Genomic DNA, 1,703 nt, shown 5'->3' with positions numbered 1-1,703 from the left:
TGGAGAGTGAGGGAGAGAGAGAGAGGGAGAGAGAGGGAGAGAGAGAGAGGGAGAGGGAGAGAGAGAGAGGGAGAGAGAGATGGCAGTACTTTGAATGTAATGTTAACCTCAATCTCACCTTTGTAAAATAATATATAATGGCATAAGCAAAAACATAATAGCTAGGGGACCCTGAGATGAAGTATGACCTCCACCACCAATGATAGTTCTAAAAATAAATAAAATAAATAATAAATAAAAATAAATAATAATAAAATACACTGTGGGAGTAGGAGAGGGTTGGCCTACCTCAGCACAAAGCTGGAAGTACGTCATAGCAATGGCCACTTCAGCACAGGCGATGATTAGAATGACAAACACAAGATAAAGAAAACCAAATAAGTAATAAAACTGATTCTCCCAGATAGCCTAAAAATAATACATGATTTGGTAAAATGGTATATTATAAAGAATCAAGATACATTCTTCGATGAAACACGTACCCTAGTTATGAGCAACTTTAAAAATTTCTTTAAAATCCAACTTTGATCGGAATCAGCTCAAAATTGATAGTCAGTGTAAAAACGTAAAAATTATACCAAAGGAGATATCTCTACTAGCAATTTTGATGAAATTTGGCTGAAAACAATTCTAGCCATTGCTTTTTCTAAATTAGCTCGTTTTTAAAATGCTCATAACTCAAAAATTATATGTCAGAAACAGCTCAAACTTTCTACAAACATGTAGCATAAGGACATCGATATAAAAAACATTTATGTCAAAAAATGAAACAAATATTGGGGTGACTTTTTTGAAAACAAGAAAAGACTATAATCCATGGTCTTTGGCCCCATTTTGGAGCAACTTGAAAAATTGGTGAAAAATCCAATTTTGATCAAAATCACCTCAAATTTTCTTTACAAAACATAAAAAAACATGTACATACATGAACGTATCAGGAAAAAACTAAATGCACGCCTAACCATTTTGGGAAAATACCCTGTACTGTACACTATAGTTGACCAGACTTTGGAGCAAACAACCATCAAATACTTGTACTTGTACTCATTCCACTCACTGAAAGTATAAAGAATAGCTCCACAAAGATGGCCCCAAATGGAAGGATTCCAGCGACAGTTGAGCTAAGGAAAGGACTGAGATACCAGGGCTGGTCGGGGATCTGTCGGGGGATCTGATTGGTCCGGACCGGGTGCTCGTAAGGCTGCTTGCGATATCCGAAATAAAACCCGATAAAAACAAGAGGGAAGGAAATACCAAACCAGAGGAAGAGGAGAGCAATCATTGTCGTGAATGGAACCTGGTGAGAGGACACATGGTGTAAAAAATTAGAAATTAAAAAAAGAAATTTTGCATGTATGATCATTGTTAGATCTAGAAATAAATTTTGGAAGACCAATAATCTAACTAAAAATGGAAAACACCCCTTCTAGATCCAACAGTGAATTAATAATTATGTTCCTTACCGCTCCAGATGAATGCTTGCCCCAAATGAAGAAGTTCAATAGAAATCCAATACCAAAAATAACAGAAGGATACAGCACTGCAGTCTATCAAAATGAAGTTTAGTATATCTCAGCATACCTTAGTAAATCCCAGTAAATTAGCATTACAAATTATGCAGGTACATGAATGCAGTTATTAATTTTTAATTTGTTTTAAACTCACCAAAGTGGCCGCCATCTTCCACTCATTTCCTTTAAGTG

The 1,703-nt window shown here is 35.6% G+C and overlaps 1 protein-coding gene across 1 annotated transcript; it reads right to left on the bottom strand.

Moving 5' to 3' along the window:
• Positions 1-60: 60 nt before the first annotated feature.
• Positions 61-1,697, bottom strand: LOC100641448 (transmembrane 9 superfamily member 4-like; the record flags this gene model as incomplete). The annotated part of the gene is made up of 5 exons (XM_011410858.2): positions 1,666-1,697; positions 1,464-1,547; positions 1,058-1,297; positions 289-408; positions 61-208 (listed from the first exon to the last, which is right to left on the bottom strand). Coding segments are annotated over exons 1-5 (607 nt in total), but the record flags the coding sequence as incomplete, so codon positions are not given.
• Positions 1,698-1,703: the final 6 nt, after the last annotated feature.

The sequence above is a fragment of the Amphimedon queenslandica genome, unplaced genomic scaffold (genome assembly GCF_000090795.2).
Source record: "Amphimedon queenslandica unplaced genomic scaffold, v1.1 AMPQUscaffold_5585_Cont22448, whole genome shotgun sequence".
NCBI lineage: Eukaryota > Metazoa > Porifera > Demospongiae > Haplosclerida > Niphatidae > Amphimedon > Amphimedon queenslandica.
This window is presented reverse-complemented; position numbering and strand designations above follow the sequence as displayed.